The sequence below is a fragment of the Notamacropus eugenii genome, chromosome 2, assembly GCF_028372415.1.
Source record: "Notamacropus eugenii isolate mMacEug1 chromosome 2, mMacEug1.pri_v2, whole genome shotgun sequence".
Classification (NCBI taxonomy): domain Eukaryota; kingdom Metazoa; phylum Chordata; class Mammalia; order Diprotodontia; family Macropodidae; genus Notamacropus; species Notamacropus eugenii.
This window is the reverse complement of record NC_092873.1, coordinates 84,402,035-84,418,650: the sequence shown is the minus strand read 5'-3', so window position 1 is coordinate 84,418,650 and position 16,616 is coordinate 84,402,035. Positions and strand designations below refer to the sequence as shown.

Below are 16,616 nucleotides of genomic sequence, written 5' to 3'. Positions count from 1 at the left end.
CTTCTTTCCCCATTTTTTTAGACTTTGCCCCAGACCAACTTTAACACTCTTCTTCCCATGTGACTGACAATTAACCTTTATTTCATTCTAGGGATACAGAGATTATCCTGCTTCCCTCAAAGGAACAAAACTGTCCTGGGCATATAGAATCACCCAAAATGGGTGGGCAGAGGCTTTAGGGTTCTCCGAACCTACTTCTGTTTTGGAGGGAAGGGGACCACCTAAAGTCCTCCTGCAATGAGGAAACTGGTGGAGCACAGTGCAGGCAACCAAGACAGCCTTACCTTCAGTAAACCTCTCCCCTCTCCTCTTCACATAATGGGAAAAGAACAGTCTCCAGATGTGTGATCTCTTGAGACTCTCTTCCAGGCCCAGTCTCTTTCCTAGGACAACCTTCCCTCCCACTACCTCACTTTCTCCAGGAGAATACAGGACATAAGCCTGACAGTAAGGAAACCTCTAGCAGCAGGACACAGGAAATTAAGAGACACAGTTCCAAATACCTGTCTCCCCTGTCATCATTACTTCAACATCCCACCCTGTTCCTTCCCATCATCATTCCCAATCTGTAGGAGGCCGAATGGTAAGAGGTGCTGCATTCTTTCGCCCTGCTCGGATACCCGGGTAGAAGAGTGGCCAGAGTTTTTCAGTGAAGGTATCAGTAAAAGTATAGATGTGGGAGCGGTCAGTGACATTGTAGAAAGACAATGTGCCAGCCTCATAGTCCAGGAATACACCCACCCGCTTGGGTTTCACTTTTATGCAGAGAGGGGTGAAAGGTGAGGTCGTGGCTGCATATTTGTCCCCATTCCACAGTCGCACCCTCCAGTATCCTGTCTCAGGTAGTGGAGTTAGCTCGCCTTTTCTGCTCACAGAGTCCTGGCACACACCTACTGCCCAGTGGGTCTTATCACCCACCTCCACCTCCCAGTAGTGACGACCTGAGGTGAAGCCCTCTGTGGCCAGGACACAGGGGTAAAAGGTAAAGCGCCGAGGTGTATCAGGTAAGTCCCGAAGCCGAGTTTCCACAAACTTGACACTTTTTCGGTCCTCTGATAGGACTAGGTTAGGGTGAGCTGTCTCTGGGTCCAGGATCACATCCGCTGCAGGAAGAGGCCAGAGTAAGGGAGAAGGTGGGAAAGATGCAATGGACCTAACTCTGTAAGGCCTATCTTCTCTATTATCCCCCAATCACTATATTTAGTTGATTTTTAATCCTTCATGTTCCATGATGGAGGGAGAATACTATTTTCATTCTAATCCCAATGTGTTCACTTAGAGCAAACTCTTGACTATCCAAAAGCTAATTGGCTAGGGGGGGATTAATTCAGGTTTCAGCTTTCTCCATTTTTTTGGTTCACTAAAATCTGCCCCAATGTATTGAAGAGGGGGAAGGGCAAAGACTGAGGGCCAGAAAGAGGGAAATAGTAAGTTGGGAAGGAGAGATGACAAGGCTGAGGGTATGAGAAAGAAAGAATAAGGAGAGACTGGAGGCCAGTCAAGGGAGGTGGGTGGGTGAGGAAGGGTTCAGGAGGCAGAGGGGAAAGACCTAAGGAACCTCTCCTCCCTATATATTCTTGCAGCTAGTTCTCTTTTTGGCCCAACTCACCCATCAGCTGTTTAAGGATCTTCCTTAGGGCAAAGTACTGTCGGGGAAAGCTGCTGAAGTTCTTTTCCAGCTCAATGGAGACCGAGGTCACCTCCATGGTCTTCACCTTCTCACATCTGGGAGGGGGTGGGGTGGGAGTGGGGATAAGGGGCCAGATCAAGGAAATGCCCTAAGCAACTGGGTCACAGCTATCCAAGTCTTCAAAGAGAAGCTGTGATCTCCAGTCCTTCCCATTTCTTGCTCCCTAAACTACCGCCAAGAATTCCTCTCCTGTTTGATTCTCTCCCTTAATCCAGTCTGCTAGGTGGGGGAAGATGGGAGGGGCAGCACAGGGTCCCCAAATAACCTCTCCTTTCCGAGTTCTCTATAGGTCCCTTGGTACCCCTTTATTCCATCTCCTCTAGGTCCCATTCCAACTGGTAGATTGAGACAGGATTGAATTCCGTCATCGCTCAGTGTTTAGGGAAATATAAGCAATAAACTGGGAGAAGAGGGTGCTGTCAAGGCCATTCCAGTGACCTCGTGCCTCTCAGTGCTAGGGACCTTTCTCTCCCACACTAAGGCCCTGTCTGACCTTGATCCCCCCACCACAGGCAGCTGGTCCAAGGAGGAGTCACTTACTTTTCCAGTGTGCTTTTGACATCCTGTAGGAGAGAAGGGAGCAGAATTAATTTTGTCTTTTATTGCCCTCCTACTCCTGCCCCGCCTTTAGCTCATCCCAGCCCTGAGAGTCCTCCCCAAGGTTCCCAGGTGTTCAGTGTCTCCAATCTGTTGATTTAGAGAAAGCAAAACATCCTAGAAATAGGAAGGACAAGGGGATAGAGCCAAGTGTGAAGGGGAAAATTCTGGATGGGGCTCAGAGCCTCACTTGACATATCCCTTCTATTTGGTTTGGAATTTGAGGTTCAACTTTGTTCCTTTAAAATGAAACTCAGAAATTATTTCCAAATTGTTTAAGGTATGTTTGGCTGTGTTTTTCCACAACCTGCATAGCAGATAGGAGGCTGGTATTGGAATTGAGAATATCTGAGTTCAAGTCCTATATCAGAAGCTCATGAGCTGTGTGACCACTGTGAACTTCAATGTCCAGGCAATTAAGACAAAGTGAATGTGATATGCTCCAGAGGAATGAGCTTCTACACCAGGTGTACATACGTGGATGACAGACTCAGGACCTAAAAAGATCCTGGCAGGCAAGAGCAGATTAGGATGAGTCTATTAAGATGAACAGGAATAAATGTAAAGTTTTACCTTTGGGATTAAAACCCCCCAATTTCACAAGTACATGATGGGGAAAGGAATATGATTAGACAGTAGTCTGTCTGAAAAAGATTCAAGGGTTTTAGTGGACTGCAAACTCTTGAAGGATCAGTAGGGTTTGTGATGTGACAGTTCATAAAGCAAAAATGACTTTAGGCTGCATTCAGGAACAGCTTCCTGGAATATGGAAGCAGCAGGCTTCACTAACATGGTAAAACCTCATTGGAGCTACTCTGCTCAGTTCTGGGCACCACAATTTAAGGACATGGATAAGCTGGGGAGAATCTGAAGAGCGGCAACCAAGATGGTGAAGGGCCTTGAATTCACATCATCTAAAAATTGGCTAAAGGAATGGGGATATTTAATCTAGAGATATGATATGGGAGAACTGAATAGCTATGTTCAAGTATTTAAAAAGCTGTCACGTCAGAAGGAAAAGGATAAACCAGGAGCAATGGGTAGAAGTCATAAAGAGGCAAATTTAGTCTTAATGTCAGGAAAAACATCTAACAATTAGATCTAAAAGTGGAATGGGTTGCCATGGAGTGGGGGTGGGGAGAGAAGGAGATGAGTTCCCTCTTCTTGGACGTCCTTCAAGGATATGCTGGATACCAATTTCTCATAATATGATTATATTGGATTTTTTTCAAGTGTAGGTTGGACTATGTAGCTACTTTGATCCCTTCCAACCCTAAACATTCTGTGAGTCTGAGTTTTCTGGACTGGTGCAATTGTACAGGTCTGAACCCATTCGTGACCCTGTCCCCTAACATCAACAAAATTGGGAATTCTCTGAAGACAAGGATCTCATCTAATCCTTTCTTTCTCCTCCAAGTACAGGAGTTTAACATAGGTTTAGTGAGTGGTAAATGAATGAATCATGGATAAGCAGCAATTTTAGATACCCTCTACCATCATTTAGAACCATATTTTAAAATTGGAATGGAACTAAGACAGATGAAAAAACTGAGTCCCTGAGGGAGGAAGTGATTTGCTCAAGGTCGTTAAGATAGAAGATGGCAGGTCTGGGCATTTGAATCTAGGTTCTCAGCCTCTGGTTCCTGGACCCTTTACATTATACTGGACCTTACCATTTCATAAACATGTAACCATGTGTAGAAAGTCCTGAGTTTGGGTGGGTACAAAAGAACTAGAGAGCCTCTGCCCTCATGGAGCCCTTAAGCAAATGAGGATGACAGAACATCCATACTTAAAAGAATATGTGAATAATTGCAAATAAATAAAACATACTTGTTAATTCTTATTACATTAATCTGTTATTTAAAAAGGGACAAACACATTTCCTATTATCCTTGTTATCTGCTTAACAGAACTGTTTTCAGAAGCATCACTTTACATAATGATTGATACAAAAAATTCTCTAAGAGTCATTAAAGCAAGTTTATAAAGACCTGTGAAGGCTTTCTGAATTCAGTTACTGGTAAAAAGAAACTTGTATTGATATAGCACTTTAAAATTTTATAAAGTGTGCTTTCTTTACAACAACTCTTTGAGCTAAACAGGTAATTTAAACATATCATCCTTATTTTACAAATGAATGCTCAGAGAGTTTAAGTGTCTAGCTCAAGGTCACACAGCCCGGTGCTAAGTCAGGATCTGAAATCAGGTTTCCTCATTCCACATAAGCAAAAAATTTTGAGAGTCTGGAGAGGGTGAGTGAGGCAAAAAAGCCAAGGCTAGGAATCAGTCTCAAAACCCAATTCAACACTCCACTACACCAAGCCATCCTAGGTGGATAGTTATTTACAGGGTCTAATCTTAAATGTGTAGAAAGCTGGAGGTGAGGAGAGTGAAGAGGAAGCCACACCTTGAGCATCTCAAAACCTGACTGTAGGCACTTGCCCTCTATCTCAGCAGCAAGGCGGGCAAGGTCTCGACGTTGCTCCCCAAGCTGGGCAGCATTTTCCCGAAGCCTCTGCAGAATATCTTGCTCCTCCTCCTCCAGTCGAGAGAGTAGAAGCTGTTGTTCTTCTTCCAGCCTTCGATGTAATTCCTCAAACTCCCCTGCAATTTGCTGCCGTCTACTCTCCACTCGACGCTGAGAAAAGAGAAGGATATGTGTCAGTAAGGTCAAGTGAGAATTCGGTAGCTCAACCCCCCCAAGCCACCACTTAAACGAATTAACACAGGTTAAATCCCATTATAAGGAACTGAAGGATACCCACTTTCACAATAATAGTTTCTTTTGTAATGAGGACATTGCAGGAAATTATATTCCAAGCTTATAGAGGTTGAATTCTACTTGCCTTTGTGTAGGCAGTTGGTAGGGTTATGAGTTAGCAATTGGAAAAAAAAAAGTGCTCAAAACACAGCAAGAGAAAAGGGGAAAACCCCCAAAGCAAATTTTCATTCACTTTCAAGGAGGTGGCATGCACACACCTTCACCCCATCCCTTCACTCCTCCAAGTTCCTATATCTTTCTGAGTCTGCTGTTTGGTTTTGCTGGGTTGTTTGAGAATTTGGGATGTTTGAAGAAGGGAGTTGCTTGAATTCCTCTGCTTAATTTTCCACTCTTCTTCCCCTTTACACTTTTACAGTATATTAGCAAGTGAGATGTTCTCTGTAAGTATAGTTGAGAAATATTTTGCAAACAACACACAATTAAAACTTCTCAGAATAGAGTGACAGACTAAAGGGATAGTAGCTTTAGTGGATTAGTGGCAAGGGGGTGGTGAACATCTGAATAGATAAATACAATTTGTGGTTTTTAACAACTTATTTTCTTGATTTAAAAGTTTTGAAAATTTAACGGGATTCATTAAAAAAGTTCATTATAATGTTTCAGAATGAAAACCTACATAAAGTAGTTTTAATGTAATATATTAAAGTTAAATAATATCAGGATATTGGTCATAATAAATTTCAAGGCTAAAGGCTCTGCTGTCATTTACCTTAGTTTTTTAAAGAAAACTGGGCCATTACTTGTACATTTGAACACAGTAGGTGCTAAGTGGATATTCATTCATTGCATTAATAAACTGGGTTTAGCAACTGCAAAAGCTAAACATACAGTTCTTTGTGAAAATATTTCTTATAATGATAAAAGTTTTTATTTTCATGGTATTCTTGTAATGGGATTTGACCTGTAGTGTAGCCTTTGGTTATGTCTATAAGGAGCATACCCACAGCACAGCTCTGGTTAAACTCTCTCCCTCCCAAGTGTTTTCACCTTGAGTTCCCCAGGTTTCTTCTCTTCAGATGACTTGCACTGGGTGATCTCCTGCAGTTTCTGCTCCAGGGGCTCCAGACACTTTTGCAGCTTCTCCTGAGATGAAGGGATTGTGAAAGGTGATGGGGGCTGGCTGTCACCATCACTTGCCCAATCCTTCAAACTCACTTGTCTTCTTTGCTGATTTTCTCAGTTCAATCACTGTATCTCATAACTCTGGAAATCATTTACTCAGCATCCCACCACCAACCCAAGCCTAAACACAATTCATACCCAATCTGCTACTTAATAAATCTCACTTATCTAATTGCTGCCCCAAACCCAAAGTCCAACACCAAGCTTGTCCATTCCCTATTCAACCAGACAGTTGCTACAATTCACTGGCTACTACCAATTTTCAATATTTCCCCAGCCCCCTCTCTCCTAACCGCTCCCCCCCCATTTTCACTCAAGGAATATACTCCTTTTCCATCTGTCCACTCATCTTATTGTCTATCTGTTTGTCTATTATCAACTGTAGTCATTAGACATGGATTTAACTCAAATCTTGTATCTAAGTTAGTAATATAAATAATTAAGCAAAGTAGGTGATAAAAATATAATGTTTATATATTATTCTCTATTTACTATTAAACATTTCCTTCAGCAGCCCAGAAGGAAACCTTGTAATTTAAATAAACTTTCCCTCTTAGTCACAGAAAAGTATGCAAACACCAAAAGAAATTCAACTTGAAGCTGGTGCTGCATCAGTCTAAAAGGTATGATGCTACTTCTCCCCAGCCTCAAGGGGGAGAAAGGGAAAATTTGTAGAGAGAGTGAGTGAGTGAGTGTGTGTGTGTGTGTGTGTGTGTGTGTGTGTGTGTGTGTGTGTGTGTGTGTGTGTGTGTGTGTGTGTGTGTGTGTGTAGGAGGTAAGGGGTGGGGAGGAAGGGAGAAAGGGAAAGTCAGATCACTGTCCATCTTCTCCCAATCAGGACTTCTCAAAATGATATCATTTATTTGTGCAAAATACTGTAAATTCCCAGATCAGACACACCGATATTCACACATAAGGCCCCAAAATGTGCTGCAAAGTCAAAAATAAATGATTTTTGGATAATCCTCACCACTGTTTGCTTCCATTCGCGTGGATAATTGAGTTGACTGGACGTACTGAGCGTCCCCTGTGTGTGTAGCTCTGGGAGGTTTACAGAATGTGGACCAGATGCAGTCTTGCCCTCAAGGAGCTTACAATCCTCTACCCAATGGAGTCTCCCATCCTTTGCTGCTCCTCCCTCTTTTTCTCCCCACGTCGGCATCACGCATCAGGTTCCCCACCTTGTACTCCTGTGCAGCATCATCCAGTGGCACGATGGTGTGAGCCCGGTGGGCATGGGAGATCTCGCACACCAAGCATACAGGTTCCTGGTCCTCACAGCAAAAGAGGTTAAGGGCTTCATGGTGCTGAGGGCAGAGACTCTCATCTCGGGTCTTCCGCTTGACGGCTTGTAGCTGTTTGGCGATTTCCACCATGTTACCCAGTTGCCTATTGGGTCGGAGGCTTCGATAGCGTGATGTCTTGCGGCAAACAGGGCAGGGGAAGTCTCTTTCCAGTTCTTCCCACCAACGGGTTATGCAAGCCCGGCAGAAATTGTGCCCACATTCAATGATGACAGGCTCCTTCAGGTACTCCAGGCACACTGAGCAGCTTGCCTCTACCTGTAAGTTCTCCAGAGCTGTAGCTGCTGAGGCTGCTGAGGCCCCTGCCTCAATCAGGCCTGTGTCTGCCATTATTCACCTTATAGCATGGAAGAAAAGAAAAGAAGGTAGATTTAGTTTCAATTCTTTTGGTGCCCTAATCCAACAAACAGTCTCATCCTCATCCCTGATCCCAATACTCCTGTATAATCCTAGGTCTGGATGCCTCTATGTATTCTCATCAAGGTGTTTTCCATATTACCTTGTCCTAGCCTAAACCTTTCATCCCATACTTTTTGAAAGTACAATCTTTATTTCATTCATCCTGCTCTCAAACTCTGTACCTTTTATTATGTTTTCCTGCTCTGTTTCTTTGGCACATCCCCTCTTCTGTTCTTGGGTTCTTCTATAGATCCCCATTCTCCTCCCACCTCTACATCCCATTGTGCTGGGCAGTAGAAGGGATACAGAGTTTAGATAAGATAGTCCCCTGCTTTCATAGAACTTTTCTCCTTTGATTCTCCGTGAGGTATGCAGGACATATAGACATCCCCAACACAATGGTCTGCATATTGAAAGACTATAAATAAACATTACACAAATGCAAAGTATTAGTATACACTGTATCTAAAGAAAATAGTCCTGTAAAAAAAAAATTGTTAAAAATTTTTTTGAAGAAAATCAAGTGCTTAGCTCCTCTTTACATATATTCCTAGTCTAACACAGGTCCTGTGCAGATCTCTTAGCAGGTGTTTTGGAACAGTATAAAGTACTCCAAAAGCGAAGGTACAATAATGATCTCATATGCCCCACCATTTCATTGTATTCCAAAACAAAATAAAACAAACAGGACCGTATATTTTTATAATTGAAAGGGGCCTGTAGAGACCATCTAGTCTAATTCCCTCATTTACAGATCAGCAAAGTGAAGTCCAAGTGTTACATGACTTGCCTAAGTTCATACAGGTGATCCTGCAGTGACATGAAACTGACTAAAAGAGGATCTCTGATCAGAATAACACAGTTCTACTTAATAAACATACCTCATTCTGCTCAACAGGATGTTTGCGCAATACTTCACAATACTTTGAAAAATGAAACTTGACCAGGCCTAGTAATTTTTATGGCATTTCAACTGAGCACCATTCTAATAGCATATTATTAAGGTTTATTACTTTGAGAATGCTCCCAGTCCTCCCATCCTTTCATAAGTTACTGTTTATTAACATTGCTTTACAAAATTACTTCCCTTCCTCAAGTCAGCCGATGAATTACCAGAGTGCATCAATTTGAATACAATTTATCAACATAACTAAGAAAAACAGTCAACTCTAAGGTATGGGATAGGTCTGTTTATTACGCAGACATTTATTTCAAGCAGTGAGTTCCAACCTACTGTAGAGCAGAGCTAAGGCACAGGATCTATATTTCATTACATGACAGTATAATAAGTAAGCAAACATACCTTCTGGAGGCTCAATATATTATGTCACATATATGCATTTATTTTCAAATCTATGTGGATGAATAAAATACAAATTCATTTTAAAGTGTTAATAAATTCGTAGTAGCCTTTTGTCATAATATATGTTATCAATCAATAGATAATAGTACAACTGTCATCATATTAAGGTTGTAGAATTTTTACCCCCTCAAAATGAAAGCTTCATCTGAATACTAGAAAAGGTTGGAAGCCACTGAAGCTTGGCTGTCAAAAATCATGCCTCCAATCAAAGCCCTTCTCAACTTTATAGGCAATCAAAATTCTCGTTAATTAGATCATTAATTGAAGGTTACTATTACATTATTACTTAGTTCCCCAAACTGAAATCTTCTTGTTATTTTTGACCCTTCTTCTTTTCCTTCACTTCTCATTCTTAAAGTTACCAAGTCTTGTCATTTGACTTCTGAAATATCATTGCCATTTGTTCTTTTTTAGTCTCACTTCCCCCATCCAAAAGGTCCTTATTACTATGCCCTTTTAACTCCTCTGACAATGCCACCACCCTGGTGGGGGCCTCCTTCCCTCACATCTGGACTATTAAATAGACTGCTGGTTGGTCTTCCTGCCTCAAGTCTCTCCCCACTCCAGTCCATCTTCCACTCAACTATCAAAGTGAACTTCCTATAAAATGCAAGTCTGACCCATGTCACCCCCTCTTCCCCAATTCAATAAACTCTAGTAGCTCCAAGATGAAATTATAAAACCCTCTGTTTTGCTTTCCAAGTCTTCTGTATAACCTGGACCCCTTTTATTTTTCTAGTTGTCTTATATTTGATTCTCCTCCACATATCCTGTCACTCACAGACACACCAGCCTCCTTGCAGTTCTCCTCCATGATACTCCATTGTCTGACTGAATGTTTCACTTGCTGTCCACCTAGATGCTCTCCTCTCTCCAACTTTCTAACTCCTGGCTTCCTTCAAGTCTCACTTCCAATGCCATGTTCTGTAAGAAGTCCTTCCTGGTCTTGCTTAATGATGGAGTCTTTCCTTTATCACTAATAACCTCTGTACTCTTCGGACCTCAAACAGCATTGCTGGACTCAGGAGAGTCAGACAGGTTCAAAATCTTGGGCAATTCACTTAATCTAAGACTATTTCCTCATGTGAAAAATAGTAATTTCACTAATTGCCTCACAGGGTTGTTGGGAAGAAAGTTCTTTATAAATCTTGAAGCCCTATGTAAGAATTTATTGTTATGACATACCCCCTACTAGGTTGAAAACTCTGAGGGCAGTGGTCACATAGTACTTAAAATTGAATCTCTTCTAGCGCCTACCTAATACAATGTCCAACACACAGTAAGGCTTAGGTCTAAGTCAAATTTAATACACTGTAAAGTTATATGTGCTGGGAGCAGTGCTGATAACAAGCTGGCTTGAGAATGCAGGAAAACCACATTATAAATCCTACCTTGGACAAACAGTGGTTGTGGGACCCTTGGCAAATCTCACTCAACCTCTCAGTGCCCAAGCAACTCCCTAAGACTAAGGTGCACAACAGTTGCTGCTTTGATTTAATAGGACTTGCTTCACCTGGAATTTCAGTATTCTTATATCTCCAAAATCAGAGGTCCCAACTAGGAAAGAAAAAATACAGGTGCTGAGGTCCCTTATATAACTGGTGTTTTAACAGTACAGTTATATGGGATGTGGAGCATAATTTTATTACTATAAATTAATCAGAGCCCACCAAATGAATCTGAGACACCTGAACTTCATTATGGCATGGTGACCTAGTGCTGAAGGGCTCTCATGGGAAGAAGTTTAAGAAGCCCTGACCTAGGTGGTCTTAGATGTTACATGAAGTGAGTACATTTTCTGAACATCCAACCAAACTGCAAAGGCTTCTGGAAATAGACTAATAAGAGACTGTGTCTGCTGAAAATCAACTCATGGTCAGTGGAGCCCACCTCCAGATTGGTCACAAGTGAGAATTTCTGATCCAGAATAAAACACTAAGATTATCTACTAAGACATGGAAGTGTTCGGATTTTTATATTTTTCAGAACACTCTCAATGATGAAATCATTAGTTCACTGAAGTATACAGGTATACTGTATAATTATATTTTCTTTAATTGTTGGTCACACCTATAAATTATTTGATGACAGGTTCTGTAAGGAACACAATATTCCAATTCCTGCTGCTTATGAACATGCCCAAATTTCACCCATCCGTAAACCTTTACTAGACCCTATTCCATCTACTCAAGCATCCATCCTCTTTTTCTCAGCCAAACTCCTAGAAAAAGCTATCTATACTGTTCTCCAGTTCCTCTCCTCTCATCTTTCAACCTTATGCAATGTCTTCCAAACCCATCCCTTAGCTGAAATTGCTCTCTCCCAAGTTACCAAAGCCCCTCTTAATGTCTAAATGTGATGATTATTTCTTAATCCTTGACTTTCTTCATCTTTCTGTAGCTTCTGACACTGTAGATCACCCTCTCCTCCTAAATACTCTTTGGGTTTCTGTTATACTATATTACTGGTTCTACTACTACCCATCTGACCATGCCTTATCAATCTCCTTTGCTGTTTATTTATCCATATCTTGGCCCTGTGGGTCAAGACTCAAGGTTCTTGTATGGGGCCCTCTCTTTCTCACTTTATATTCTCTTACTTGGTGACATCAACAGCTCTAGATCCCATGGGTTTAATTATCCATACAGATGACATGCAGATCTATATATCAAGCCCCAGTCCTTCCTGAGATTGTCAAAATATCACCAATTGACATCTTACAGATAAAAAACTGAGGCTCATAAATGAAATGACTTCATGGACACAATTAGTAACATATGAGATTAAAAAAAAAAATTTAGCCTCAGGTCACCTAAGTTCTACTACAGGTATCGAAAAGAAGATCTCAGAAGCTACATCTCCTCTTCTCCCCAGAACCAGGATTTCAGATCTGTCTGCCTTACAAGGCTCATACTCTTCATACTGGGCCTTCTAAGCATTACAGTTATTATCATCAATACTCAAACTGTATAAACATTTTATTGAAATAACTAAAAAAAGGAGGCATATCTCCCCATCAAAATTCTGTGATATATATAAAATGAACATTTTCCTCTCTACCCTAGAACATACCAAATTGTCAACTTCTACCACTCACCTGTATCTACTATTTTTTCCCATCCTCCAACTTGTCCCAATCATTCTTCTCTCCTAGAGTTGCTCTTCATCTTTCTTCTAGGCCTATTCCTCACCAATTTTTTCATACACCTCCTCATGGATCATTCAATCCCCACTCTTTCACAGGACTTGATTTGGGATGAGGATGGATGCCACCCTGCTTCTTTTCAGGAAGGCCTAATAGATAAAGCCAGCAAAAAGTAACATCATGTTAAAAGGTGTGCACTTTGCCTTCCGTTCGGACTCAAATGATTCACAAAGTGCTCCACTGCTCTTTGGATACATTTTATCTTAACATCCTCCTAACACTGGGGATCTAATCATCTTGGTGCACACATTTAAAGAGTTGCAAATATGTAGCACCCACATTCAACAGTACCAATGGTAATGCCTATTAGGCCCAAGGTATTACCCTTTGAAAACAAGAAAAATTGTCAAACAAAACTCCCAATTAGTTAGCAGTGACTAGAGGACTAGAGATTCTCTAACATGGATCACCCCAGCACATTCCAGAAACACATTCTACTCCATTCCACCAAGTCCATCAAAAAGTATTTATTGTCTACTACGTGCTGCTACATATTGTGCTAAGCAGTGGGGATTTAAAAAAAACTTTAAAGCTCAGTAAGCTTGATCTTTTCAATAACTCATTCTGCCTTTATCCTTCCTTCTCTCCTCCAGTATCCAAATTACGTAACTATCTCAGGTCCATATTCCCTTATACCTAATTCACAGCTTACTGCCAAAAACTATCTACAAAACTCTCTACTAAATACAATCCGATGGCCAAAATATCTTTCTTCCATTAGGTCAACAATAATGTAAACAAAATCTGACAACAAATCTCAAGCAGAATGATTTTAATGATCAATCTTAGCCCTGTAAAAGAAATGAGGAAAGCACCTCCCTTTAAAAAAGTTGGGAGACTATAGGAATGGAATGTTGCATACCTGTTCAGAAGTGTCAATCATTATGTTCATTTGCTTAATTGGTTTTCTTTGTTTCAAGGTAGGGTTTAGGGGGAAAATAACTGACACAAAAATTTGGATCATATACAATAATAAAATGTTTTTAAAAAAATGCATCTTCTCATCTTGCCTGCCTATAAAAAATATAATGCTCAACCTATAACAAATCCTATACTCACTTTTTACTTTCTTCCTGACCTATATGGGGAACATACATCCTATAGTCTATCGCACATCATAGGTCTCTTTTTGTGCCTAATACCAGGAAAACTCTCTATATAGCCCAAAGAAAGCAAGACTTACCAGCAAACAAACGAATGTCTAACATTACACCTTCTCCTGACTCATTTTCTCTAGCTACTATTAGATACTGGTTTTTTTGGGGGGGTGGGGGGAGGAGGGAAAAGGAGGATAAACAGTATATAGTATGTCTATGAAGCCTAGAAATAAATGATATTAAAGAAAAGGACGCTGGATTCTTTACAAATTCTATATCCATTAGTAGAACCAATTTCCTACGTATCTGAGTTCATTAAGGTCCCCAATGGGGTAAACTAGCATTCATTTTTTTCATCCCTAGCACCTAATATGATATACTTGGGCTTAATAAGTATTTATTGATTTGCACTAAATGGAGGATAAATTAGCACAGGCCATTTCTGTGTCATCCTTTCCTCATCAACCAGGAGATGAATTAAGTTTTCATATTATTCTACCTCTAAGGCACCCAGTTCTAAGACCTTCTCTTGCCATGTTCATAAAACATCTAAGAGCTGAGAGGTTTACTTACCTAGGGAAGAGTTGTAGTCTCTGTAGCTTAGGAGCCAAGACTGAACAGGGCATTAGGATGGGAAAAGGGAAGGACCACCCAGCCCTGAAGGAAGAAAGGGAAAGGAGGAAAACGGTCAGATATTTGGAGAGGGAAGGGTCTATGGAGGGGAGCCAAAAACAAAACTCTTCCTACAGATACTGACTCTGTGCGTGGTGAAACAGATTCTCTTCCTCCTCTGAAAGTGTCAGTGGATGACGGGCAAACTTTGTGGGAACCCACATTCTGCTTCTCCCCATCTTTGGGGGACCCTAACTTTACTACTCTTTTCTTCCAAGCATTGACCACAACTCTGTCCCCAGACCACCCTTATTTCCTCTCTCCAGCTCTGCCTAACATGACACTGCCAGGAGGGGTAAGGAAAACAAGGCCTCTGACTGGCAGGAAGGGTGGTGGTGACCCCAAAGAGAGGCATGAGCAGAGTATCTCGGACTGCTGTGATGGAGTGGAGGATGTCTATGACATCATTAAGTTGGGTAAGCATGAGGATGAGGAGGATTAAGAATGAAGTATGGCAGAGGGGAGACACTAAGGCAATGCAGCTAGACCACGCTGGACGCCCTGACATCACCAGGGCAGAGGTGACGTTGGCTCCAGCCCCCCAAGCAGGAGGAGGAAGGCGATTGTTACGTGCTGGGGGTGGCAGTGACGTAGTAACAGGGCGCGGGGACGCTGGAACGCAGAGCTGAAGCTGGCCAGGGAGAAAAGGGTAGCACAAGTCGGAGGGAGGGGGAAGGTATTCCCACTTACCTCCCCCAGGTCCAGATCCGGGGGTCCGGGGTACCGGAGCCGCCGAGGCCACTGCCTCCTCCTCCAGCCCCCGAAAGATACACACAATACACACCGGAAGCGGAATCTACGCTCCACGAGTCCCACCCCGGGCTGAAGCCTCGGTGCCCACAGCCGGCCGGGGGGAGGAGCCCGTGATGCCATCGCCAACAAGCCGTGGATATAAACTAGGCTCAACCCCGATCAGCTGGGGCGAGAAGGGATTAAGGAGAAGGGGGTTTGGGCCGTCGCGCTGCACGCGCCCAATGGACCCGCGAGGCCATCGCGAAAAGGGCGGAAGGAGGGGGGCGTTGGGGACGCACGCCTGCGCACAGGCCACAGGAGCTGCCGAAGTCTCCGAGAGGGGCGGGTGGTGGCCAGGGTGGGCGGGGCTTCGGAGCGCAGGCGCCCCGGAGCTACCTGAGGCCACAGAGAAGCGGGCGCGGGCTAGAGCGGTCGTGGTGACGGGGTGTTAAGCCCAGGTGGCCGCTGGCGCCCTCTTCAGCGGACCCGGGACCGGGGCGAGGTGAGTCTGGGTCTTCGGATGGGAAAGCTGAACGACCACACCCCATGTTCTGGGCCTGGGAAGGGAACCTAGAGAGAAGCTAGGGCAGGACCCCCGGCGGTACGGTGGCTGGCTGTGCCCATTTCTCCTCGAGTCCGTGGAGGGAAAGATTAACCCAAATCAAAACTAAAATGGGAATTACAGTACTAGTTCAGTTCACTGGGGTGTCACAAGAAAAGCGAGGTTTTGCTTAAAAGGGCTTTATAGGAACAGAATAGTAAGAAGGCTCCCTCCCCTCTTCTATTAGGTTACAGCTGGTAGGTAGACGTGTTTCGAAGTTGGGGGAAAGAGGCTGCGTGGCCTCAGTGCACTTGAACTCTCGAGACCCCGGTTCCATTCCCGAACCCGACCTCCCCTTTGCTAACATCTCGTGTGAGATGTTCTTCCACGTCTGTAATCCTGGGAATGGGGAAGTTTGCAGTCTTGGGAACTCCAAGGGGGAGAAGGGCAGCAAGAACTGGTTCTCGAGCAGGATACTTGACCCCATGTGGGAGAATTCACAGGACTACGGTGGCAAAACTGATGTGGCCAGAAAGGTGTTGCTACTAAACTTGTAAAGAGTGATGACGACCACATCCTTAGATACCGATCAGTGCTACTTAGCTTAAGCTGAGAAAATTCCAAAAGTTTCCTTAAGCTTATCTGAAAAATTTTCAGAACTGAACACCAGCTCTCCTTAGTTTTGTACTGCATCTGCAACTCATATCTTGAAAGTCCTATCACATTTTTGGTAGAGGTTTCACCTGAACTACTTTGCCAAGAGCCTTCGAATTGGTCTTCCTACCAATAGTCTTTTCCTTCTTGGGTTCTTCCTTTACAGGATGATCTTCTAGATACACAACCATAGTAACCACGGCCTCTTTCTTCCTAGTCTTATTTTGTACTTCGGACACTATCCACGTTTCAACCAAACTGGACTTTTAGCTGTTCCGCAAGACATCCAGGACCCACACTCTTCCTGGAATTCCACCCTGCTCCCCCATACCTGAGATTATCTTCCAGCACTTCTCTTCCCTTTGAAATCCTCAACCTTCAAGGTCTAGATCACTTGCCTCCCCAGTCAGGGAGGGTATGTGAGTCTTCAAACAAATAAAGAGAGAAAATGCATG

At 42.9% G+C, this 16,616-nt stretch overlaps 1 protein-coding gene and 1 long non-coding RNA gene across 9 annotated transcripts; one reads left to right on the top strand and one right to left on the bottom strand.

Annotated features, from left to right (window-relative positions):
• Window positions 1–60: 60 nt before the first annotated feature.
• On the bottom strand, window positions 61–15,236 carry TRIM39 (tripartite motif containing 39). Of its 8 annotated transcripts, XM_072641624.1 has the most exons (10): window positions 14,925–15,235; window positions 14,136–14,219; window positions 12,358–12,554; window positions 8,080–8,315; window positions 7,376–7,835; window positions 6,060–6,155; window positions 4,698–4,928; window positions 2,231–2,253; window positions 1,610–1,725; window positions 61–1,103 (listed from the first exon to the last, which is right to left on the bottom strand). In XM_072641624.1, exons 5-10 carry the CDS (start codon window positions 7,826–7,828, stop codon window positions 556–558), a joined length of 1,467 nt encoding a protein of 488 aa, XP_072497725.1. In that variant the 5' UTR covers window positions 7,829–7,835; window positions 8,080–8,315; window positions 12,358–12,554; window positions 14,136–14,219; window positions 14,925–15,235; the 3' UTR covers window positions 61–555. The 8 variants fall into 8 exon arrangements, with proteins under 8 accessions (XP_072497725.1, XP_072497726.1, XP_072497727.1 ...); XM_072641625.1 differs by lacking the exon at window positions 8,080–8,315; XM_072641626.1 differs by lacking the exon at window positions 12,358–12,554 and having other exon boundaries at window positions 14,925–15,231.
• Window positions 15,216–16,614, top strand: LOC140525867 (uncharacterized). The gene is made up of 2 exons (XR_011974139.1): window positions 15,216–15,468; window positions 16,328–16,614. It is a non-coding gene; the product is annotated as an uncharacterized lncRNA (long non-coding RNA).
• The last annotated feature ends 2 nt before the right edge of the window (window positions 16,615–16,616 follow it).